Here is a 24,274-nt window from a genome sequence, read left to right as displayed (position 1 = left end):
GACCACTTGTGCTCCGCGGTAGGACTCCCCTGGAAATTGATTCCGCGGCGCCTTAGTTCCGCGAACCCTGGGAGCGCATTTGGCCTTCCCCCGCCGTGTGCTATAGTTGTGGGGACCGGGTGGGAGAGATCTCTCCGATAGTGCGTTATCCTCGCAACGGACCTGACCCTAACGCGATCTCGAAAGCTCAGGACTCCGCTCAGCTGCCTCATGGCAGTTCCAGGTGAAGATCAACCGCAGGGTCCTCTTACAGAGGAATAGGGCGAGCAGTGTAGTCCAGGGAGCGGGGCGGCGGGGAGTCCTCGGGGATTCAGACGAAGGCCTGAAAATGTACAGAGTTGGTTGGTTTACGTGAAAAAAAGTTTACACTACAAGTCCAAAGGGAGCGAGGAAAGAGGGAGAGGTCGTCTCGATCGCTCCTAGCCAAGCCCGAACTGCCCAGGCTTACAAGGAAAGTGTGTTGTAGGAGGAAGAGAAGAGTTGGGAGCAATAAACTCTAGGCCTAAGAGGACAAGTTACCCAGGAGACTAACAGGAACTTTCACAGGGCTTCAAAATAAAATTCGAAATGTGAACATCTGGCGAACCCAGGGAGCCACACACATTATACTGAAAGACACCAAGTCCAGAGGCGCACCTGGGGTTTGTTTGGCTCTTCCTGTCTGTAGTTACAGTGTGGCTGTGCCCTTCAGGGCCTCAGTTTCCCTATCTGTAAAAGGAGCCTTGTTGAATTATGTCTGATTCTTTCTAGGTTTCAATTTTGTCTTCAGAGATTTCTAACCTCAAAACGGCATGCTCCGGCGATGTTTTTGTCTGCTACTCCAGCTTACTGGAGAGTTCAGGAGCTGCAAAAACTTCCCAAGCCGCCTTTGTCAAGATGTGTCTGTCTCGGCAGACTCCTGTTGGCAGGTGTTTTAAAGAGATATTCCCGCCGTGAATTTTGGAGATTCACAATGCACTGTACTGTAGAAAAGATCCTGAAAATGTTTGTAAAGCCCCGACTTTGCTTAAAACTGTGCTTCCTGCGGCTGTTTGATCTCTGCCTTTGTTCTTGGCAGCCTTTTCCAAACCTTTTTTCAGAGATAGCTGGGGGTGGAGGTAGGGTCGGGTGGCTGCTTTCCTAACTTCCGCAGTTTGCAAAGGAGCCCTTCTGGAGCTGTGAGAAATGACTGTCCACTCCTCATGGTGTGGTCGGGAGCACGAGAGGCCACCCTTGCTCTCGTGAACACAGCAGGGAAAAGGGAGCAATTTACAGAAAGTAGAACTACTGCTGTGACAAGCAAAATAGTGTGGACCCCTAGCAGGATGCAGAGTACAAAAGGTTTAGGTACCAGATGAGACCTAAGATGTGAGAGGGTGGGGAGCCCGCAGGGAGAGGGACTGGATATGAAGAGGAAGAAAGAAGAGGAAATGAAAGGTGCCTGTTGTGGCTAACCTTCAGTGTGCTGTGAGAGAAAAGAGAAATCACCTAAAGCAATAATCACAGTATGGAACATTTACTATGTAACCCATGCATCCGATACTATGTCAAACATTGTATTTTTTGCTCTTCCTTGAATAACAGCTGCTCCGAGATAGCTGTTCATATTCCCACTTCACAGGCTGATTTCATGGAAATCAGGTAACTTGGCGATTACAAGGTTATCCTAGCTCTTCCCCACCGTGTGGAAGTGCGCTTCCTACCCTATAGGTGGTACAATAAAGAAACGCCTGTAATTGAAGGACATTAAACAAGAACAAAGCGTTTGGGTGTTGATAGACAATAGGAAACTGCTTTAGGGTGTTTTTTTTTTTTAAGTTACATTTTAAGATGCAGTGACCTAGAGGAGAGTTTGCTAATTTGGAGGCACAGTGGGTGGTTTGGGGTGTTTCTGGTGAGTTATGTATGCTATGACACCTGTTGAGGCTGTGGTCTCGTTAGAGAAGCAGCTAAATTGGAGGTGTGTCTTTGGTGGTCGAATCGCCAAGAGTTGAGGACCGCTTTGTTGTAGGTGGGAAAAGACATTCACCTGGCTCCTGATGTGAGATGATTGGACAGGCCTCATAACTGGGAAGACATCTCCCAAGAGCAGAGTCTAGGGAGGTGGTGATGAGTTCAGTTTGGAGCGTGCGTTGAGTTTAGTTGGACCCAAATGGAAATAGTTAATAGCATAGGAATACGTAGATCTTAGGCAAGAAGTTAGAGTTGAGAACAACGCATCATAGGAATTAAGGGATAGAGCCTGAATGAGATTGTATGGCCAGGGTGTGTAATGTGTGAGGAGGAGCTCTGACTGGATCCTGGGAATGATGGCATATAAGGGGACATTAGCGAGAGACAAGTTTAAACAGTAGCTTGCTGGGGCATTTTGAGAGGTTCTGGTGACCTCTGCATCACATACCTGCACCCGGAGCTGGCCCACTGTCACTGTGTGTTATTTGATGAGGCGTTCTCAGCGCCCGTGTGGTCTGAGCACACCAGGAAACATGCTGTAAAACTTTCGGGATGAAACTGTGCTACTTAAGGAGAGGGAGGGGGAGAGGAGTGGGGGGAGGGGGAGAAGAGAGGGGGGAGGGGGAGCAGAGTGGGGGGAGGGAAATGGGAGGCTGGGAGGAGGCGGAAACTTTTTTTTTCTTATTCTCAATAAAATAAAAAAAATGAAAAAAAAAAGAAAAGGGACAAAAGCAACTTTTCTTCTAGCTTTGTTTGAGATGTTCTTAAACTTGAGACCTGTGTGAAAAATGTTAACCTTTCAATTCAAAATAATGCTGCAAAGCATAATAATAAATTGTGTCATTAAACTAGATGGAACGACTTACATAAACTGCTCAAAGCCACCCAAAATCAAGATAATAGGCATGACAGGTGGCGTGGACGCACAATGCAACCGCTTTAGAAAATACAGACACAGAAGGTGTTAAGATAATTTCTTGGATGATCGATCCAGACGCTGCATGGGAGGAAAATAGAGCTCCATTGAGGTGATCATCAAGGAGGACAAGTATTGTGTCATGCTCCTTTATGTTAGGTGCGATGGATTCAGCTCGGGGTGATTCTGTTCCTGGTTATTATAAGGTGTAACTATAGAGTAATGAGGCTGCTTTTCAGAAGCCACCAGCCTTGTCTGTTTCAGTGGTCACGTGATCCCGCTGCCGCTCCTCAGCATTGTATGCTAGCTTAAACCATTATGTGGGTAACAATAAGAGACTGAAGACCTTAGGAAAATCTGAGACGCTTAGCTGTTTCACACAGAGCACTGAACATAGGATTCAGCAAAGTTTACTTTCTTCAGAGCATTTCTTTGCTCGTTCACAGTTGATCAGATTGGCTGTCGTTGAAGTGGTGTTGGTGAGTCGCTGTTCTCCATCAAGTGTCGGCCCAGGCACAAGTGGCAGTGTGTGTTACTGACAGGGATTGTGTGTCGCAGGGAAGTCTGTCCCCAGGACAGAGGATGACAGTGCCACGTTGACATTTCTGTCTCGCCCCCCTTCAGCATATTGCTGAAGCATCTACGTAATCACAGACATGTGAAACCACACTCCAGCCTGTTTCCCTCATTCCTCAGCCATGCTCTAGGTAACTTCTCTCTCTAACATGGCTGCTGAAATAATGTTCATAAAATCATGTCTGATTCTATCATTCCTGGGAGGCAATTTTGTAATGTTCTTTAAGTCACTTAACCTTCCATAGATTGTTTTATTGTCTCCATAACGAAGGGGGGAATTTCTTCAGCTTCTAAACTATTAAACCTCCCTCCTCAACAAGAATGAAGTGTATAGCTCTGAGCATGACCAATGCTTTTCTGCCTTTTTCTGCCTTTCTTATGTATGCTTACTGTTTAAATTCTTGAAAGATTTCTAATTTCTGTTATTTTTTTTTCTATTTTAGTCTCCTTGTTCCATGTAAAATCCCAAAGGAGAGTATATCTACAACTATTAATATAAACCAGTAGAAAGTTTAAACACTTATTTTATTTTTATAGTCAATTTTCACAAGAGAATTATATTTTATACAGACATCATCATCCCTATATTAAATATCCCTTCTATCTGAGGTTAAAAAGCACACACCCACACAATAAATAATTACTCTATTAAAAGAACCCCACAGTATGTTAACTTAAATGAATAAGATGACCAAATGGAAAAATGATTACAAAACAAAAGAAATCCAACCCACTGTTACCGAATCTAATTAAATTAAAAATGAAAAGATGGTGTCCTGGGGTGGAGGTGATGCAGTTGCTAAGTGATACAGAGAAAGCTTGGACACTTTAGCTGCTTGCTTTTGACATTAAATGATTATGTTTTCAAAGTACAAGACAGAGATAAAATAGGAAAGTAGGTTCTACTGATTGCTGTTACCATTTGTGAAGAGCTCAGTAAAGAAGCCACCTAAATGCCTGCTCTGTGATTAAGGGGGAAGGTGTTTACTGTAGATGTGAGAGGGAGAATAGCCAGTCGTCTGGGGTGTCTGCCATGTCTCAGGGACAGAAAGAGGAGCAGAGAGAAAAGGTGGGGAGAGAAGCAGACTGGCCGTTGCCAGGGATATGGGAATAGAGAAGATAGCAAAAATGGTTGGAGAGTCCTGCCTGATATAGGGGTTATGTTGCAGGGGGAGGAGGGCAAGTTAAGCCCCGGTGTCCAGTTTGGAGACTTGTTAGAGTTAATAGAAAACGAGATGCTCTTTTCTGGAGATTGGGTGAGGAGGCGGGGCTGTAGGAGTGGATAAGAAAGTAACTACTTTTCTTGGCAAGCAGAAACAAAGTTTCTGAGGAATGCTGCCTGTCCAGCCTGTTCTGAACCCAGACTGCCATCTTGTGAGGCCCTGACATTTCTAAGTGGCTGTATATTAACTTTGAGCTTAGTGTGATGTACCTGCCTAGAATCGCGGCACTGGGGAGGTAGAGGCAAGAGCAGTACTATAAATTTGAAGGCAGACGGGCATACATAGTAAATTATAGGCCAACAGGGTCTATAGAGCATCTCAAAATTATTTTTGGCTTGGGAATCAGACAATATACCTTCCAAATAACTGTATTTATGTCAAGTCTGATGTTTTTGCAGTATTTTGAGAGAGCTACCAAGAATCTCTTCGCTTGTTTTTCTTCCCTTTCTTTAGCCATTCTGTTTCAGTTTTTGAAACCTTGTTTCCACTGTGTAACCCCAGCAGCTTGTCATCCTCCGCCTCAGCTTCCTTCTCTGATTCTTTTCTCACCTTTGCTTCCCGCTCTTGCTGTTTGTAAGTTTTCCTTCTGTGTCACCTGCTTTACTAAGATATAATTTACATCTATTAAAAGGCCTACAGATTAAAAAAAGTGCTACCAAAGAATTTGTGTATATCTGATAGACAGTGGTTCTCAACCTTTAACTCTCGGCCCTTTAATACAGCTCCTCGTGTTGTGCTGATCCCAACCACAAAATTATCTTTGTTGCTGCTTCATAATTGTAATTTGCTACTGTTATGAACAATTATATAAATATATTTTCCAGTATTCTTAGGTGACCCCTTGAAAGGCTCGTTTGACCCCCAAGGGGTTCTTGGCCCAGGTTGAGAACCACTGCTATAGAAGAAAAGAAATAAATAACCAAAGTAAAGTTCAATCCTTGTTATATACATGCAACATTACAGACAGTTCAGCTGTAACTTTCTTTCCTCTTCCTGTATGTGCTAGGGATTGTTAAATTTCATGAAGCACTGGCCTCATTCCTTCATACCATAACTTAGATTTAGACATAGTTGGTTTGCACTTGTGCAAGTAAACTGAGTTCTCAGGTGTGGGATTGTTGGAATAAGGCCTGTGGTAGACTTCGTGGCGTTCATTTACACACCACTGACCCTTAGAGAGTGTGCTCCTCCACTGACCCTTAGAGAGTGTGCTCCTCCACTGACCCTTCCAGAGTGTGCCCCCCCCACTGACCCCTTCCCGAGTGTGCCCCACTCAAAGCTCTCTTCAAGTTTCTCTACCTGAGCTCCTTTCATAAGAGAAAATGGAATCCTGACACCATTATTAATGAGCATTTCCTACATGTTTTAGAGCCGTTCTTGTTTCTTTTCTATATGCTTTCTGTCCACTAGTTGCCTTCTTCCCCATTTTTTGGCAGTGGCCATCGGTCTTTTCCTCAGGATGTGCTGATTTTCCACAGTGGTGAGTTTCTCCCTCCTGCGAGTTACAAGTGTTTTGGAGCCCTTCAAGGGTATTCTGAGTTTGCTCCTGGAGGCTTTCACCACTGGAATGCAGCCCTCGATGCCCCACTCCCCAGCATACACACAACCTAGCCTTATTATGTGCTGCTATGGTGACCTTTAGATTGTAGGTCCTGATTACCAAGGAGAACGTGAAGGGGACAGGAGGCATCACTGCCTAAGCCAACTTAGTGGTGGGGGAACCAAGAGCATCAAGGAGCTACAAGAAAAAGGGAGAGTGGCTCTCTGCACCGGGAAGAGGCCTCACAACACAATAGCAAGAGTTCCTGTCTGAATGACAGAAAACGAAAGATTAAATTGAAAAAGAAAGGAGTTTATTGACTCTAAGAAGATCCTTGCTAACAATGTTCAGAAACCAGAAAAGGCCAAGTACAGCAAACCAAGCACTCTGCCACTGTCGCCATGCTTCACAAATGAATGAACACCCCCCCCCCCATCACCACACACACACACACTCACATAGGCCAAACTGGCCTTAAGCTCACTATGTAGCCCAACTAGACTTGAACTCAGCATCCTCCTGCCTCAACCTCCTGATGTTAAGATTACAGATACTTAGCTAGAAGCCAGATCTTGACAACAGAGTGAGCTATGATTACATCGCTTTCCCCAGGTCTGTGATGTCCTTTGCCTTGGTCTCAAAGGTCCACAGAAACCTTCATTAGCCAGGCAGTCTTGCAAATGATTACAAATAAAACTGAGATCTTAATTTAGACAAAGGCTAGTAAGGAAGTAGCTTATAAGGAGAGCTGGTTATTTTTTGTCATAAAAAGTTTTGCCTTGGTTACAGAAGATAGCCTGAGAAAAAGTTCATGTTCTGTTCATTCCAGAAATAGGAAGCGCTTGAAGAATGAGTTCACATCAGTGTCTCTCGCTCTAAATGAGTTCAGTTCTAGCACAGGCAGAGGTGAGATAGTTTCACACCTGCCTGTTACTGTTCGTCTGTGGCAGTAGTAATACTGGTGCATAAAGCAGTTTGTTCCATAGTATTCAACATCTGTGGTTTCTATGGAAACAACACTGACCCATATTCTCTGATTTTTTTGGTCAACATGCAATTATTTTCATCATGGAGAAGCCTTAAATTATATTAATCCAGTCATATTCCACAGCTGATTCTGCTAACTGTGGCATGTGGGTTCTTACAGGACAAAGTAAAGATAGCGTCTAAAGGGAAGGGATCAGTCAGTACACCGTGCTTAGAAACTTCAGCGGTGACACCTTCTCTGATTTAAACATGGAAATACTGTAAAAAGTAGTAACAGCTTCTAGAGTTTGAGGTGAAAGTTGCCTTCAGAAGGACTGTAACTAGTGAGTTCTTAGGAAGGGGTAGGAGGAGGGTGTAATGAGGAGTGTCAGAAAGGTCCTAGCTCCAAACATGATGGAACTGTCACTCAGAGGCTAGCAGGGAGATGTTAACAGCTGTGCTGTGTGTGCATGGGAGGCTCAGATGTCGGCGGGATGCAGCATCCACCTGGTCCCGTCACCTGGATGCAAGGTGCATCTTCTTGGATGTTCTCTAAGGATGTCTGTGAGCCATGGAGCAGCGCTTGTTACTTATTGTAGTACTAATGTAGTACGTGTTGTAGGGCTGCGTTTACAGGACCAGCTTGCTTAGCATAATGTTTCTCTCCAACTTAGGAGTAGGGGGAAATAACTCGTGTTCAAGCTTATCACATTAAAGAAGTGGTTTAAGAATTATTTTCATTTACAATTACTAATGCGTTCTTTCTGCTCTCTACATTTTACAACAGCCTCACATGGGGATGAGAACTCCGCTGGAAGGATTTAGAAAGTGGGCCCCCTGCACCAGAGAAAGGGAATAACGTTGCACTTGGCCTCTCGTTGCTTTACAGAAGCCACTGAGAGGTTAAAGTTCATTTTGATGTTCAGTGGAATATTTGGCCATAAAAAATAATGCAGTTCTGGTGCATGCTATAATATGGATGATTCTTAAAAACACCATGTCAGACTTTTAAAAGGAACAACTATTAGCCTGGCAGTGGTGGTGCACGCCTTTAATCCTAGCACTCGGGAGGCAGAGCAGGCTGATCTCTGTGAGTTCAAGACTAGTCTGGTCTACAGAGTGAGTTCCAGGACTAGGGCTACTATACAGGGAAACCCTGTCTCAAAAAACAAACAAACAAACAAAACTATTACCATGTTTCTCCAGAGAGACAAATATTTAGAAAGTAGGCTGGAGTAGCTAAGATTGGGGAGACATGAAGGTGTTTACTGTGTGACTGTGTGTAGTTATTCTTCTTGGTGATAAAAATCATTTGGAGAAGGACAGCAGTTGAGAGCTACACATCATTGGAACTATTTGCCACACTGCTAAGATGCACATTTGAAGTGATCAAAATCCTCACTGCGGTGTGTATTTTATCACAATTTTAAAAGTGAGTTTTCATTTTTTCAGCACCATCTGTATGGATTGACTGCACAGAAATACTGTGAATATTTGTGAACTTTTATCACAATTGAACTGTGACTACTCTGTTTTTGCTTATCAAAGTTCAGGTGCTGAATTTAAGTTATTTTATGATACTAAACAATTACAGTGAATTTTATGGAATACCATCAATTTCTTTGAGAAAAGGTAGAATTATTTTTTTTATTGAAAGACACAAAAATGTTTGTTACACCTTAATGTTTCTATGCATGTATATTATATGTATATGTATATATGGCAAGTATTTATAAATATATGGTAAATTAATTACGTTTCAACAATAAGCCATGGTGTCTTAGAATTTCTTCCCCAATGTTGTAGGATTCCTAAATGTTTAACTTCTGAACTATAGTGCTGTTTTCCTACTGAATTAGAAAAATATATGTTCTTGAAATGATTTGGGTATATTCACTTTCAGTAAGCTAACTGTTAATCAAAATAATTGAGTAGTGTTGCTAAGATTAGAGTTCTTTTTCAAGAAGTTTTAGAACAAAAGGTTTTCTTGAGATTTTTATCATATGACGAAGTCTTTATTTTTACTTACGTGTATTTCTCCAAATGTTCTCCAATTGTATTTCAGGTTGCAACAAGGACAATGTCCGAGCAGGCTGCAAAAAATGTGGCTACCGTAAGTAAAAAGCAATATTGTGTCTACTTGTGTTTGCTGGGGCCATTGTTTTGGGGACTGGGAGGGAGCAGGATGGTTCAGTATCCTGACTTCAGCAGCTCTGTGGGTGGTCCCGAGCCCCTACCAGGGTTTGAAGTTGACTTGGTAACTAGCAAAGGAGCCATGAAATATGAGGGGTTGGCCAGAGATTAGAAGTTTGAGGAAAATAGAACTAAGATAATTTAAAATATAAAAGAAAAGCCTATGTATATAAAAATATAGGTGGTGCTAGGGAGATGGCTAGACAGTTTAGAACACTCATTGCTCTTCTAGAGGACCCAGGTTTGATTCCCAGCAGCCATGTGATAACTCAAAACCATGTGAACCTCCAGTCCAGGGAGCTAGCATCCTTTTCTGGCCTCCACCAGCAGCAGGCATACACATGATATATATACATCCATGCAGACAAGAAATAAATAAAAATTTAAAAACACACATATAAAATAATATAAGTAAATCTTTAAAAGATTTAAACATGTGTATATATGCTTGTATATGCTATATATACATCTATGTATTGCTTTGTTTCTGGATACCAGATGAAGAGTAAAGGCATTAAAAACAATCTTTGAATGTTTGCTGAATTTATCCCTTTATATAAGAATTTGATTGGTCCCAGAATTTCTGCTCATGTGCAAAAAACTTGATTTCAACATTGTCTTCCATGTGATTAATATAATAGAATTAGAAGGTACACCCAAGCCTATGTAATTACATACAGTACCGTGATTTGATTCTGTAAACAGCATTCCTCGAGGCAAATCCAGCTGCTCTGCAGGCCTTTCCAATGGTTGTTCTTGGCATTACTTGCTGTCTCTAAAGTTGTTTGACATCTGTGCTAACTACACTGGACTGTTTAGGATATGCCATTTCACTGAAGGGCTGTTTTCTAACAAATATAAGTGATTCAACAAAGATTTCCATGAAGAGTAAGAAATTAATTTATAAACTTTGTTATTTATAAAAAAAACTTGAAAATAAAATATCACAGACCATGATTAAATAACTCCATGAAGAAGGTTTCCTGGTCTTCATTTTAGTTAACATTGGCTTCTGGTTGTTTTGGCAACAGGTGATTCGGGTAAACAGCTCAGCACTTACTAGATATGCCGCCGTGGGCATATGGCTTCACCGTTGTGTTTGGTTTTCTGTCTGCAAAATGAGATCGTTACAGTACCTAACCTCATAGAGGTTGCTGTGACGATTAGGAGAACTTGTGTATTTGGGTCATTGACTGGCCATAGTTGTGGACGGCAGCTGCTGTATATTAGGAAGTGGAGGCTCCTACGGTACAAGATGGAAAGGTGGAATTTGTGCTCTGGTTATCAATTCCATGCTGTGCTGTGCTTGTTCTGTTTTCTTACTTTCCATAGTGGCAAAAATGTATCAAATGTAAAATTTTAACCAGTTTTTCAGTAAATTGTCCTGAACATTAATTACCTTCATAGTTCTGGACAGCCATCTCCACTTCCTTTTCTGAATCATTTTGATAACCTCGAATAGAAACTCTAGTCATAAAGTAGAAACTGCATCCCTTCCTTTCCTTAGCTCTTGGTAGTTTCTGCTGCTCTACACAGCCTTTAGTGGAGGAGCCACAGAGTTTGTCCTTTGTGTCTGACTTAGCTTAGCAGAATGTTTCAAAGTTACCCCATGTTGTACTGTGCACACATGTTGACATTGTTTCCTACGGTAGAATGGTGCTGCATTGCATGGATATAGTACACTTTCTTTATCCATTCACCTGTGGGTAGATACTTGGTTGTTTTTATCTTTTAGCAATACGAAAAATGCTACGGTGATCATTGATGGGTCCCTGAATTTCATTCCTGTGAGAGTCTGTGCTATTATTTAATGTACAGGAAGATACTTGCCACAGCTGACTGTTGTTCTTCCCCTAGTGATGGGTGCTCTTGACAGACTTCGGCTAGTCATTGCGTTTTCCTTTCTGGTCACTGTGACAGAATGTCTGAATAAAATGGGAGGAACTGCTCCTCCCTAGCTCAAGCCTTCCTGGGTTCCTATCCATCACAGTCTGCTCTGTTGTCTCCTAGAACACGATGGCAGGTGGGGTGTGTACCACCCTCCCTGCTGACAGGAAGCAGAAGTCCTGCACGGCTGGTGTCCTTTCCCCCTTTTATTCCATCTGGGCCTCCAACTCGTGGGAAGGTACAACCCACATTTGGGGTGTATCATCCTGAACCTGATCTCTCAGTAAACCCAGAGCCTGCTGATTTGACCTCTCACCTTAGCCAGCTTGCCCCATGGACCTCCTGTCTCTGCCTTCCAGGCACTGGGACTACAGGCGGCTGCTATGCCCACCTGATCTTTTATATAGGGGCTCAAGGAACCCAGTCCTCACACTTGGATGACTACTGCCTTGGTCACTGAGCCAACCCCAGCCCCTCACAGTCATAATTTTTTACCCCTCATTTTCTTAGCATATATTTAGAAAAGAAACCCCATGGAGACAAATGGTTAGAAAGACAGTGTTGTCCTAAAAGGAAAAAGAACAGCAACAGGCAAAAGCCAGACTTCAGTGTAGTTTCACAAGTAATTTGTCATGTCCCCTTCACTAAAGGGAAGCTAGAATAGGTGTGGGACCCTACGCATTTCACTTACGTGATCATTTCGGTGCCAGGGATTTGGGTAGAAAGCTAACTTGAGTAAAGTAAGATTGCGTCACAAGGAATTCTGGTCATAGTGGCAAGCTGGGCTACTGTTAGAACTGTGGAAAGCCCCCTTTTCTGTGCCAAGTGCATAGCCCTAGAGGGAATTAATGTGATAATAGCAGAGTCAAACCAGAAACCCGAGCCAACAAGAAGGAAAGGTGACCCTCCCAGTGCAGGGGTGAAAAGGGTCTCAGAGTGAAAGCCGGAGTGCGTGCTGAACACACAGTGAGTCGCACGCTGACTGAGTGGTGGTATGGGATGTCCTCTATATGTTGCTTTTATTGGTTAATGAATAAAGTAACTGCTTAGTCCTATAGCAGGGCAGAACAGAGCTGGGCAGGGAAAACTAAACTGAATGCTGGGAGAAAGAAGGTGGAGTCAGGAGATACCATGTAGCCACCAGAGGGGAAAGATGCAAGCTGCCAGCTGGAACCTCTCTCTCTTTCTCTCTCTGTCTCTGTCTCTATCTCTATCTATCTCTGTGTGTCTGTTTCTGTTTATGTGTGTGTGTGCATGTGTGTGCACGCATGCACGCGTTTACTCATGTACCATGGCAACATGTAGATATCACAGGAAAACGTGATATCTCTCCTTCCTTCCACCACGTGGATCCTAGGGATAGAACTTAAGTCCTCAGGCTCAAAGGCCAGTGGTTTCACCCACTGCACAAACTTGTCAGCCTACTCTGTCTGTTTCTTTCAGTCCAGGACCGAGCCCTTAGAATGCTGTTGCCCACCTCTGCTAACCTTCTCTAAACCCTCAAAGACAGCCTGAGGCTTGTCTTCAGGTGATCCCCGATCCTGTCAGGATCAGATTAGTGAGAACCATCACAAGGAACTGAAGTTTTCTTACTGGAAGAATTTTAGGAAAAGTGATATCAGAATTTAAATATTTCGTTTTTTAAATCCTTTCGAGAAGTATTTTTAGTTTTTGTGGTGCTTATGCATTATGACCACTTGAATTAGGTGAAAGCTGTGACCACATGAGTTGTCAGGCAAGCCGAGGAGGAGAGGCTACAGGGAGCGAATAAAATATACGGTTTCATGTATGCAAGAATGTTTTTAGTCACCTTAATCTAAATAATGTAAAATAGCCTGTGCTGTTGGAAAGGGAAAAACAGTGCTTCAGTGTTCTGAAATGATGACAAGTGCACCCACAATGTTTCTTGAATTAGAAGTTCCAATGAAGAAGGGGAAAGTTCTGTTGGAATACTGTATTCAAGCAAAAAGTGTATCGGGAAAAGTCTAACCCCCAGCAACAGGATAAAAGTTAAGGCTCTTGTGTTGTTATTGACCTTGTACTCTGCTACCCCCTGTGATGCACCAAAACAAACAGCACAGATGCATGTGTAGTTTTATCTGAAACACAATTAATAAACAGAGACAAAAATTGGGGTTCAACCTGAAGGTCAGAAAACCAAAACAACCAGCCACTGGCTCTTACCAAAACCTCAGTTCAAAATGGTGATCCTGCCTCCAGGAAACCTCAGAATGAGACTGAGACTGGGAGCTGTCTCCTCCCATTTTATAATCCTCTCTAGTTCTGGGATTAAGGGCGTGCACCACTACCACCTGGTTTCTGTGGCAAGCTAGCTTGTCTACTGGGATTATAGGTGTGTGTCATTGTGACTACTGGGATTACCATTGCTGCCTGGTCTATAAGGCTGGCCAGTATGGCTGTTTTTTTTTTTTTTCAGACAAGCTTTATTTATCAAAATACAAATAAATGCAACTACATTTATCCTTCTTGGTTTTTGTTTTGTTTTGTTTATTTAGCTGGTCATCTGACTTTTGAGTGCCGCAATTTTCTCCGGGTTGACCCCAAAAGGGACATTGTGTTAGACGTCAGTAGCACAAGTAGTGAGGACAGCGATGAAGAAAATGAAGAACTGAACAAATTGCAGGCTCTGCAAGAGAAAAGTAAGCATGGTTTTTCTCCTGTCTCCTTCTGGGTCATGTCACACTTGTGTAATTGTGCTATCACCGAGTTGTCTTTCTTACCACATGCAAGGGCTGCAGCACAGGTCAGAACAGAGGCTTGGCTGGAAGTCACATGAGATTAGCGATCAGGAGGCAAGTCAGCTTCTGATTCCATAACTGGTATTTTGGTTTTTCCTCGCTTATTGTCTGTTAAACTTGTATAAGACAAACATCGGATTGTCAGGTCCCATTGACAAATAGCAGAGATTTTAGATGCTTAGAACCTTCATAGCGATTTTGAGTACACAGAGAATCCTAGGCATAGGCAAAGGAGCATGCTAAGACTGTCAGTATATAAGCCCCAGGAGCTTCCTTTCTGCTTTTGGACAGACTCTCACCACAGTGTACCTGAGGGTTGGAGAGAGGGCTCAGCAGTTACGAGAGCTTGCTGTGGTTCCACAGGGACTGAGTTCAGCTCCCACCTCAGGTGTTGTTGGCTGTTTTTGCTCTTACTTTTTTTTTTTTTTTGACATTTTGGGGGCCCCACCACCCAGCTTCCAAATAAATCACATACAGAGGCCTATTCTTAGTTATGAATGTACAGCCTTAGCTTGGCTTATTTCTTGCCATCTTTTCTTAAATTATCCCATCTATCTTTGGCCTTGGAGCTTTTATCTGTCTCTATTCCTGTATACCTTTTCTTTTCTTCTTACTGAGTGTTTGACTGTGTAGCTGGGAAACTGGGTGACTGGTCCCCAAAGTCCTCCTCCTTCCTCTCTAGCTCCAAGATCTTCTTCTCCTCATAGTTATCCTCTCTGCCTGCTAGCCCTGCCTATTTCTCTTTCCTGCCTCTCTATTGGCCATTCAGCTCTTTATTAGCCTATCAGGTGTTTTAGACAGACACAGAAACAGAGCTTCACAGAGGTAAACAAATGCATCATAAACAGAAGTCATATACCTTAAAATAATGTTCCCCGATGCTCAGGAAGCTCACAACTGTTTGTAAGTCCAGCTCTAGGGAATCCTCCACCCTTCTTTGGTTTCTGCAGCACTGCATATATAGGGCATTCACATAAGTAAAAATAATTTTTAAAATCATTGAAAGATTTATATAAAAAGTTTTTATATTATTAAAAAAAGGCAAAAACAAGCTTCAGTTGGTTGTAAAAGAAGTGTCTCTACTCTTTACTCCATCCTATGTATAATAAAAGCCTCGTCATTGTAATGGGAGTAGTATGATGCTATATAATATCTATGTAGATATTATACAGAAGTAAATTCATTGTGTTCTAGATTTTTGGAGAGCTTTAAACAGTAATTTTTGTATTCCAATTTGAGGTAAGAGAAGTTGTTAAGCATGAGGAGGAGCCCTGATGGGCTGTCTCAGATTCTTATTTGGTGCAGGAACTTAACATCATGGGCTGTCCTCTCCTTCTGCATCGCTGAACCCCCTGTGTGCTGTGTCCTCTCCTGCTCCACTGTCCCCACTGTGTGCTGTGTCCTCCCCTGCTCCGCTGTCCCCACTGTGTGCTGTGTCCTCTCCTTCTACTCCACTGCACCCACTGTGTGCTGTGTCCTCTCCTTCTGCTCCACTGCACCCACTGTGTGCTGTGTCCTCTCCTGCTCCACTGTCCCCACTGTGTGCTGTGTCCTCCCCTGCTCCGCTGTCCTATGTGCTGTGTCCTCTCCTTCTACTCCACTGTCCCCACTGTGTGCTGTGTCCTCCCCTGCTCCACTGTCCCCACTGTGTGCTGTGTCCTCTCCTGCTCCACTGTCCCCACTGTGTGCTGTGTCCTCTCCTGCTCCACTGTCCTATGAGCTGTGCTTTCTCTCTCATTTTCCTTTGACACAGAAGTTGGGTCAGTGTGTGGTGTTTGATTATACACATTTGTAATCTTCCTCTATACTATCTTCCACTTGATACTAATTTCTGATTTCATATCATTGTGAATAGCCAGATGCTCAATTGATTTCATTCTTAAGTTAAGACATAATCTATGAGCTAATGTGATCTTCTGAGTTTCCTAGTAGAATATATCACCATCATATTGTAACTACCATCTATGAAAGAGAAGTCATTTTGCAGGCCCTTTCTTGCTTTTACTTTTTACTCCTGTTTATGTTAACTTCATCTTTCTAACTGTAAAATAAAATACACAGGCACACGCAGGTATATACAGACACACACACAAACAAAGCATATTTGTACGTAGTCTTGTGGTAACTGATGATTTCCTCCACCTTTTCCCTTACAGGAATAAATGAAGAAGAGGAGAAGAAAAAGGAAAAAAGCAAGGAGAAAATTAAATTGAAGAAAAAGAGGAAAAGGTACATTTTAATAGGTTATTTAATAGGTTAATATTTTAATAGGTACTGAAAAGAAAAACATAAGCTGTTAGTCTGGAAGGATTATATATTTTCTTTTACATATAATCCAGTTAATTTACTGGAGAGTTTTCTTAATGAGAATAACATATTTATATTTACTGTAGTGCAGTAGCAACACCCTCGACATTAGAAATGAGGAATCAGAAATGATGTCATCACACAGTCACCTTGCATGTTCTCACTGGAACGAACCAAGGTCCTGATGAGAGGTGGTGCCCTCCTCCCTTATACATTTGTGTTCTGGATTTCACATTTACAGTGAGAACTGAAATTTTGATTTGATGCACATCTGAATTACTCATATATATTTTTGCTCATTTTTGAAATTGGATTCTAAATATCTGTATTCTTTCATTATCATGACTAAGAAATTAATTTCTTCATGGAATGTAATAAAATTTCATAAGCCCAAACTTCTTTCAGCTCTTCCACAACCCTCACTAGCCCTTTGTGAATTTTTTATTGGTAAGATTTTTAATGATTAATTTAAAAAGTTGATCAAATGTGATTAAGAGACAAATTCTCCCCCTGGTTACTAAGTACAGTCTTGTTCAAACTTGGATAAGTAGACATGTTTTGGAGCATTCGCTCATACTGAGGTCTGGTCTGGATTTATTCTCCCAGATTTTTTTTTAATTGGGTATTACCACTTTATAATTTTATAATGCACTCAGCTTTTTATATACTTCAGAAACCTTGTCAGTGGCCAAAGTTAGCTCACTTTCAGGTGTAACATAAGAACTGCTAGGAGCAGAGGCTCAGGTTTCTGACAAGTGTGTTGTGATTTGTGCTAAGGCGGCAGGTTGCATTGCATGGAGGAAACAGGAGACTATGTAGTCTTTCGTGTTCTGACATATTTGGTTTGTAGTTAGAGATTATATTTAGACATGTATACCAAGCCTAAGGACCTGAAACCCAAACTTCTTCATACATGTACAGATAGTCATCTCATGGTATGCTGTGCCCAAACCTAGTTTTGCCTTATAAATGAGAATCCAGGACCAAAAAGATGAAGAAAATGTGCAGGCATAGAAGAAGCTGTATGTGTGCACATAAGTAGGCCAGAGAGAGAATAGGATGGGCATCTTGGAGGCAGGGCCCGCTCAAGCCACTCCTGGGATGGGGATCCCTGAACACTGCAGGCTCTGGATTCGCTTTTGCTCCCTGTGTCTGTCCTGAAGTTTCTTTTTTTAAAAAAAAAAAATTATTTATTATCTATACAATATTCGGTCTGTGTGTATGCCTGAAGGCCAGAATAGGGCACCAGACCCCATTACAGATGGTTGCGAGCCACCATGTGGTTGCTGGGAATTGAACTCAGGACCTTTGGAAGAGCAGGCAATGCTCTTAACCGCTGAGCCATCTCTCCAGCCCCTGTCCTGAAGTTTCTTAGTTTGGGTTTTAGCTCCTAAATTGCTAATCTAACTTTAAAATCTTTTAATTAAAATGCAATTACAGAATTTCCCCCTTCCATTTCCTCCGCCAACCCCTCCCATGCACTTCTCTTAAATTCGTGACTTTTTAAAAAAAAGTTTTCAAATATTAGTTATAGTTATATGGTGATAGATAGGCAAGATAGATGATAGATAGATAGATAGATAGATAGATAGATAGATAGATAGATAGATAGATAGATGGATGATAGGTAGATAGATAGATGATAGATAGATAGCTGGATGGATGGATAGATAGATAGATAGATAGATAGATAGATAGACCCCTAAATATATAAATAGAACCTTCTCAGTCCATATAATGTTACCTGTAGGAACTAACTTTTGCGATACCTGTTGATTGTAAATTAATTCAATTTCCATGCTGTCACATATATTTTTAGTTTGGGCATAGGTAAAATGTTATACTTTATATAAGATCTGAAAAGATGGAGTTTTTGTTTGTTTGTTTCTTTTCCTCATTCCCAGCCTCTGCTGCATCTTATATCAGGAAAGGAAATTCTATGGGTGTTCCCTCTCAATTTTGTGTTAAAATATTAATAAAGTATAATGATAAATCATCCTCATTCATCTACATGCAGTATTCATTTAAAAGCACCCATTCTGTAAGTAATAAAAATTACTCAGAAATACAAGTGCTCATTTCTAGCACTGCAAGCAGAAGGATCAAGTTCATGAACATGAAAAATCACAGGAATCACAAAAGTGCTTTTATTTTGTTAATTTTCAGCTCTTATCCATTCATCCTAAGGAACAATTAGAATCCTTTTTGTATCTAGCCATAATTGCATCCTTTTGTGACCTAAGAGAATATGCTAACAAGTTACTACATATACAAGTGCGCTGTGTGCATGAGGTTGGGAGCTCTTTCTGCTGCAGTTTCCCTCTAAGATTCTGAAGGGCAGGCCGTGTGCATCCTGTCACAGCGCCAGAAAGAATGTCATCCTTACCCCTTCTAAAGCCCATTGCATTACTAGAGCTATGCAGAGTAGAGATGTAGCTTTATCACCTTCTGTGACCAAACAGCAAAAACTTTGAATTCTGCTTTTAAAGAACATAGAAGGCTATGTTTAAACTTTCTCTTCCAAGATTTAAGGGAGCTCAGATCCACCTTAATTCTTCAGTCCCTGCTGCAATGCCAATCCTGATGTGTTCTTGCCCATAGGTCTTATTCCAGCTCCACCGAAGAGGACTCTTCAAAGCAAAAGAAACAGAAGTATCAGAAAAAAGAAAAGAAAAAAGAAAAAAAGAACAAATCAAAAAAAGGAAAACATCACAAAAAGGAAAAAAAGAAGAGAAAAAAGGAAAAACGTTCTTCCCCTAACCGTTCTGAATTCACCAAAAAGTAACCGAATCTCTGGCCTCTCTCAGGAAATTGAAGAATTCAATATTTTTAATTATTGTACCTTCCTTGGAATCGCTATATAATAACGCTTTGCAGCATATCCCAGCCTCTTCCGTAAAGACATTTTTCACATGTTGGGACCCTTATCTCTCTGCCCATTGGTATTAAATCCATCTTGTTAATTGACAGTTGTGCCTCAAGTATAGATATTTGCACATGCAAAGCACATCATTTTGGGTATTTGTGTTTCTCCATGTTAGGCTAGCATTGTCACTTCCTAAGTTAACTGCTACATGGCTTTTCCACAGTCAAACCAAGTAATCTACACAGCAGCTACTAAGTGGCGTCCTTCCAGTGACGTTCTGGGTTGGTGGTAGTGGTTTGCTCTTGATACTGAGGCGTTTAATAGCTTTATTATCTACTGTGTAATGTATAAAGATAGTGAAGTTCTTCACTGTTGTTTTTAAATCTCTCGACTTTTTAAATAATATCATTGAAGATAAAACTGCTTTACTGATCTTATGTTTTTAAACGAATGGGATCTATAAGATAATAATGAAAGTATTTGTAACAGGTGTCAATGTTTTATGAAATGCATGTTCCTAGCACATGCCTCCCGTGTTTTTATAACAATTAAAATATCCCCCTTTTAAAGAGAATCACTTAGCTTACTAGAAAGTCTGGCAGGGAGTTTCTGTGCTGGTCAGGACTATTAGGTTGATACACACATGTGCCATATTGGCATGTCTTACGGTGATACCTCAAACACAGAACTTTTTGTGTGGAAACAGCAAAATCATCATTAAAGCTGATTTTTATTCTATCTAGTGTATTTGATGCTTACATGTGTATTGTGGCAGTTTTTATGAATGCTTGCTTATATATTTATTTTTTTGAAATGATTTTGAAGTGAGTTTCACCCTGAACTTATGACTTCGTGGAGAGCCATTGTTGATATTTCCTCCTTCACTTCAGTCACAAATGGAAGCACTGCAAAAAAAATAAAATCAAGAATTTCATTCTGTACTTTTTAAAATAAAAGCCTTGAGCACAGCATCATGAAAGCCTTTGTATAATAATGAAATTTATATATAAATAAGTGTTTTCAATGACATGTTAATAGATAATGTCTTTTATTTTTAATTTCATGGTCATCAGTGTAGTGTATTTTAACATCTAGTATTCCCAAATCCAGCAAGTTAACTTATGCTGTAAAAGCATTAAACCAACCCACTAACTTGGATCAGCACCAAAGTTTCTAAGTACCTTACTATGGTGCACTTATATGTCTTAAAATTGGTAAGTAGAGATGTGGCTGCAGGCAAATTTATTACATAAGAACACTTGGTCTTGCAGGCTGGAGAGTTCTTCCCTTGCCCTGCACCCAAACTGGCATGCCCTGGTCAGACCTGGGGCCTCGTAGGTCCCATACATCTTCTCCCCTAGCTCTGCTCAGGTTCCACAGAAGCTACACCCACACCCTTCCCAGCACTGCTTCCGTGAAGCGTGCGCATCTTCAGCTTTTCCACAAAGCAATTGCTCTCTTGGCCCATAAGAAGTTGTTTTGCTTTGAGTTTTGTCAGTTGTTAGGACTAAAGCACAGAACTTTTAGATTTTTAAGGATTCATTTGTCTACACCAATTTTGTGAAAATTCAGTTCTTTGGTTATCTGAATTAATAAAAAGCAAATAAAAGTGAATGTCATTCTTAAAATCCTTTTTAAAAAAAATAGCATGCAGCTGGAAAGGTGGCTCACACCCTTGCTGCTCTTAGAGAAGAGCGGAGTTCAGTTCCCAGCAACCTCACTGGGAGGTTCATAACCACCTGTAACCCTGTTACTCCAGGTCCACCAGTTCCGATGCCTTCATCTGACCTCCGTGGTACCCAGGAGCACTTAGCAGGTGCTCACCCAGACACATACACATGCATGGAAATTTAAGGTTTTTTTTTAATTTTAAACTTAAAAAGAAATAGCAAATACATAAGGAAATGACCTCATCCGGTTGTGTGTGTGGCATTGTTAGCAGTGACAGTAGCTGTAGAGGAAGAGTTTGTCATATCTGTGAGTCTGATTTCTGTTCCTTGTAAAAAAAATATAAATTGACTTATAAGGGTTTTTTCTTCATTCAACTAATGATTCAGAAACATCATTTATATATGCAATCCACCATCAGCTCTATAATAAAATAAAAGATTTTAATGGACCAGTCCTCTCCCCAAAAACAACCTTAACATTATTAATAAATTTCCCTAGAATATTAGTATACCTTATGAAGGGCCTGACCCAAGTAAAAGTCATTCATCTTTACTCAAGTAAGAAGTGCTTGGGATGGGATGCAAATCTCACTGGTATCTCCTAGAAAAATTCATGAAGTTTCTTTTTAGGCAATATGAAGCAGAAGGAGCATTTCATTCCGTAGTAACCGGGTTGGTGTGGTGGCTCTGCAGCTGTGCCTCTGCCGTGCTGGCTGCACACCATCTCCTCTAAGCCCCTGTGCAGCCTTTGGCCGCCACCCTGGGCACATTCTCTCTCAAACTCCCCGTGGGACCCCCAGCAAAGTCATTTACTTTCTCGGGGCCTTGATGTTTCTTGCCTATGAAATACTGTACTGTGTTGCCTCAGATCACTTCTAGAGAAATCCAAATAATACTCTTTTAAGAAGTATTATAGATAAGCAGCCAGCATTCTGTCGAGGTTGTGCTTGTCATGACTGCTAAACATATCAATTTAGATAGATAAATAGTATTCGATTCATTTTGTTACCACCCGATTGTATGTTCTTTTCTCCGAATGCAGACAGAATGTGCATGTAGGTTTCTGTCTGTAGCTGATTTATCTGAACACTGAAGGGACTGTTTTTAAGCTGATGAGCATGCTCCCTGGCTTCCCCATTCTTCTCGTATCTGTTGTCTAAAAGATCTCTGCTGGTTTTTTTTTTTTTCTTAATTCCTCACATTTACTCCATTTCTTACCCCTTTAGTTCTTAGAGACCAGGGTGTAGATAAATGACAGTTTGGACATCTGTGTGTATCTGCATTTATGACTCTAGGTTACCTGCAGCCTCGAAATAGATAGCAGAGTTCTTACCGCACATCTGCTGCCCGGAAGAGCTCCCAGTCCAGCTGGTAGAAGTACCATTAGAACTACATTCATGTCAGCGCAGTAATGAGCCCCGAAGATTCATGGTAAGAAATACGGATGCTGCCTCAGTCTGCAGCAGCTAGAGGGGCTACTGAGAGAATGTGACCCCCGAATTTTAGGTTATTAAGGTCGAGGAGAAGAGCCTGGTAGTTCTTGACGAGGGAGGCTGTGCGGAAAGAAGGCACAGGACAAAGGGATGAACTGCGTGCCTTAGGAATGGAGGCCTGGCAGGCCTAGTGAGCCTGTTCAAGGCAGACGCCATTTCAGGTTCCTACGACCAAGAGAAGGGGCCTTAGGCTCCATGTTTGTGAGTTTGTGAGCTTAGCTTACTCCCTAAACCATGAGACGTGAGAGCGTTTAAGGGAAGAAAATGGTGTTTACTGGGGTTTGGTCTCATCTCTTTCATAATTCCGTTCTATAATGTTTAAAAGATGAAATTTATGTCATTAAAATGCACATAAGATAATTTTAGGTTTTTGTGCTCTGTTGTTTCTAAATTATGCTCTGGCTTTTATTTCCTAAAACCAAAGAGAGAGAGAGAAAGAGAGAGAGAGAGAGAGAGAGAGAGAGAGAGAGAGAGAGAGAGAGAGAAAATTAAAAAGCCTTACTGTACCATCAAATGGTTCTTAACAAGAATTTATATATATGTACATTTTTTCAAAATGTGATTTTTTTGTTAATTTCACCTTATTTTTTAATGGGTTTGGAACTATGTTAATTCTAAATCATTTAAAATATATTTTCAATGTATAGACTCTGCTATATTAAAGAAGGCTTCTTGCTTTTGATATTTTGTCTCAATTTATGAAGCACCACTGAAAAAGTAACAGACAGACACATGGCTTGGTCCACTCAGGTAACCTAGAGGTGAGCCAGGCCACGTGTCAAGGAGGCCAGCTGATCCCGGTACCAGGTTTCAGAGTCTAGGAACAGAGGTGATAGCAGCCCCAGTTGCTAAGATCAGTGGCATCTCACCCTTCAACACCTTTGTGAGTGCCCGGCACAGCAGAGGCCTGCGGTCCTGCTCCTTGGGCACTGTTTATGACATACACAGCCATTGCACCCCATTTTGCCTTTCCCACAGATAGGAAAAGTGTGGGCTCCAGTCCTAACTTCCTCTTTGTGCCATTTATGACCTCTTCCCTTGCCTTTCAACAAAGAAAATAAAGCTGGACCAGTGCCTCAACTAAATATTCTCGACCCGGATGTCCACCCGAGCTGGTCTAGGAATATCATTGCTGCCTCCTGTCTATCAATGCAGCACATTTTCTGTGGCTTCCTCTTTCTCCTGCTTGTCCTTTTTGTTCATTCTCTCTCTCTCTTTGGTTTTTGGTTTTTCAAGACATGGCTGCCCTGGAACTCCCTCTGTAGATCAGGTTGTCCTCGAACTCATGAAGATCCACCTGCTGGAATTAAAGGCATGTGCCACTGTCTCCAGGCATCTGGGACTTTAAAAAAAAAAAAATTGGAAAAGAACAAAAGTATCCAGGAAATCTCTGAGCCTGCACAAAATAAATATTTTCTTTGCTCTTCTTACCTAGAAAAAAAATCTCACTTTTATAATTAAAAAGCCTGAACTTTCAAACTTCAATTACACTCTAGCATTTTAATATTTAAGCCTTAGTGAAATTATTCTGTTTGAATGGGGAAGCCAGATGTAGTCACTTGAATAAAACAATAAACGTGTACACTTCTGTCACGTCAGCCGCGTTTCAGGTCCCCATAGCCACTACCATTAGTAGCTACGGTGCCAGACTGCAGATAAAAAAAAAAAAAAATCTCCATCCCCTCAAAACTTAATGCCAGCCTAAGAGAAGCCCATCATTTTGATAGACACGATGAAAAGTTCCCAGTCCCCGAGCTTTGCATGCACAAGAACAATGAGGCAGACCAAAGAAGCCATGCTAGCACGTTTAAAAAGATGTCCTCCTGCTAGGAAAACCTTCCCCACAGCAGATGGGGGCAGTAACACGGCCTCTACGTTGTTCCTTCCGACTGTTGAATTCCATTTTTAAAGCTATGTCTATATTTATAATAGGTTTACTTAAGAAG

The 24,274-nt window shown here is 41.4% G+C and overlaps 1 protein-coding gene across 1 annotated transcript; it reads left to right on the top strand.

Annotated features, from left to right (window-relative positions):
• The first annotated feature begins 56 nt into the window (after window positions 1–56).
• Srek1ip1 (SREK1 interacting protein 1) lies at window positions 57–22,807 on the top strand. The gene is made up of 5 exons (XM_050160371.1): window positions 57–223; window positions 9,219–9,266; window positions 13,750–13,893; window positions 16,149–16,221; window positions 18,901–22,807. Exons 1-5 carry the CDS (start codon window positions 211–213, stop codon window positions 19,082–19,084), a joined length of 462 nt encoding a protein of 153 aa, XP_050016328.1. The 5' UTR covers window positions 57–210; the 3' UTR covers window positions 19,085–22,807.
• Window positions 22,808–24,274: the final 1,467 nt, after the last annotated feature.

This window comes from Alexandromys fortis, unplaced genomic scaffold (genome assembly GCF_014885135.2).
Source record: "Alexandromys fortis isolate MF-2015 unplaced genomic scaffold, M_Fortis_MF-2015_v1.1 scaffold_76, whole genome shotgun sequence".
Classification (NCBI taxonomy): domain Eukaryota; kingdom Metazoa; phylum Chordata; class Mammalia; order Rodentia; family Cricetidae; genus Alexandromys; species Alexandromys fortis.
Note: the sequence above shows the minus strand (reverse complement) of the source record. Positions and strands in the feature narration are given on the sequence as shown.

Bases quoted from the DNA above. Each gene is read 5' to 3' on its own strand.
- Srek1ip1 (XM_050160371.1), top strand. The intron at 9,267-13,749 runs GTAAGTAAAAAG...TTGTTTATTTAG, and splicing joins CTGCAAAAAATGTGGCTACC to CTGGTCATCTGACTTTTGAG. The intron at 16,222-18,900 runs GTACATTTTAAT...TCTTGCCCATAG, and splicing joins TTGAAGAAAAAGAGGAAAAG to GTCTTATTCCAGCTCCACCG.